Raw genomic sequence first — 1,896 nt, 5'->3', positions numbered from 1 at the left:
CAACCAGCAAATAACAGCAACGGTCAATGAGGAGATGAACGGCACAATATGGAGGTAAATTGACGTATGTATAGCGAAGAGTCAAAATTGCTGATATGGTCGGAGAACACCTACAAAACAAAAGAAAAAACTAGAATGTGAGAGAGACGATAGGAGCAGGAAATAAAAAAAGAAAGAGTCAGATCTGCTTTCCAAGAGGTGAAGTCTAAGGCTCGGTAGAGGAAGGAGAGCAAAAAGGAATTTGATTATGTATGTAAAAGTGTTAAACTTACAAGAGTATCTAATTTTTTCTTTTTTTTTGAACGGAAGAATATCTTAACTTCATTAAAATCAAAACCAGAAAACGTGATCCTCGATAAGTAAAGGATCTAGGGAAACAATTGCTCCCAACAAACAATATGAGAAATACACAAAGGAATATCTTCAAGCCAACAACTATCCTCCTTACCAATCGGCGCATGTTTTGCCAATACATGAGCCGCCATGTTAGCTTCTCTGTGAACATGCACAAAATTTGCCAACCTTGAGAACTGAATCTCTGAACGGATGCTTTCGACAAAATGGCCATACTTTGAAAGATGGGAAATCTTTGAGTTTATATCCGCAACAACCTGTGCAGCATCTCCTTCAAACAGAACGTCAAAAAAGCCTACTTCCTTGCAAAATTGGATTGCCCAAAAAGCAGCCATTGCCTCTGCAGTTTTAGGATCAACTACCACACGCTTCATCACACATTTTGCTCCCATAAAATGACCCTGGAAATTCAGAGCTATTATCCCCAGTCGCAACCAACCTACCTTAGAACCAATCGCCGCATCCCAATTGACTTTAACTACCCCCACCGAGGGAGGTTGCCAAGGCTGCATCTTTGGAGACACACTAGAACTTGCCGGGCCTAGTTCGAACTGAAATTCCTAACTATTGCTTCTTTTGAAATCCTCCAAAGAAACCATTGCTTCAGTTAGCACTTCATCCGGATGCCGAAACGTACCATCAAAACCAGAGAATTTCTTCTGAGCCAAATTTTTCGAGCAGTGACCACCATTAAAGTCCAAAGTATCAGGATCATATCTCAGAAGACAGTCTTCAAATAGTTCAACAAATGTAGTGCCCTCACTCCTACATTTTTGAAAGCTGGATTTACACCCGCCCCAAACATCCTGGGCAGCTGGACAAAGCCACAGCACATGAATCATAGTCTCATCCTCCCAACCACAACCAGGGCATAGAGCATTATCAATTACCTTCCTCTTAACCAAATTAGCTCGGGTAGGTAACAGATTATGGCAAGCACGCCATATGAACATCTTCACCGGCTCAGGGACCCCCAGTTTCCAAATAGCTTTCCAGACTCCATTATCCTTTCCAGCATGAGAAAACTGACCAGATAACCTAACTTGAAACTCTTTTCCCAAATGGTAGGCACTCTTCACAGAGAACACCTTATCTGTGGTACCCCTCCATATTAGTTTGTCAGGAGGCAAGAGAGGGTTCAGAGGGATTGCTTTAATCGCATTTGCTTCTGCAGCTTCAAAAACAATATCAATAAGTTCCTCGTTCTAGCCACCATGCACCCTCTTGATCAAACTAGAGACCTTAGCATTCTCCCCCAGGATTCTAGGCGCCGATTGGACTTGGTATGTAGTTGGTGTAGGGAGCCACTTTGAATTCCACAATGAGATTGACTGACCATCCCCTACTTTCCATAACAAGACAAGTTGCAGCAAATCTCTAGCTTTAAAAATGCTTCGCCATACAAAAGAGGGTCTAGAGCCAATAGAAGCTTCCAGAAAAGATGAGTGTGGATAATACTTAGCTTGAAGGATCCTAGCTGTAAGAGAGGAAGGGTTTTGAGTTAATCTCCACCCTTGTTTATCAAGCCAAGCCTTGTTAAAA

General features: G+C 42.1%; 1 protein-coding gene across 1 annotated transcript; it reads right to left on the bottom strand.

The window, feature by feature from the left end:
* Positions 1 to 368: 368 nt before the first annotated feature.
* Positions 369 to 866, bottom strand: LOC133879872 (uncharacterized). The gene has a single exon (XM_062318672.1). It carries the CDS (start codon positions 864 to 866, stop codon positions 369 to 371), a length of 498 nt encoding a protein of 165 aa, XP_062174656.1.
* Between the last annotated feature and the right edge of the window lie 1,030 nt (positions 867 to 1,896).

Source organism: Alnus glutinosa, chromosome 10 (assembly GCF_958979055.1).
Source record: "Alnus glutinosa chromosome 10, dhAlnGlut1.1, whole genome shotgun sequence".
Lineage (NCBI taxonomy): Eukaryota > Viridiplantae > Streptophyta > Magnoliopsida > Fagales > Betulaceae > Alnus > Alnus glutinosa.
This window is presented reverse-complemented; position numbering and strand designations above follow the sequence as displayed.

Coding starts and splice junctions, on each gene's coding strand:
- LOC133879872 (XM_062318672.1), bottom strand. CDS start 866: ATGCAGCCTTGGCAACCTCCCTCGGTGGGGGTAGTTAAAGTCAATTGG.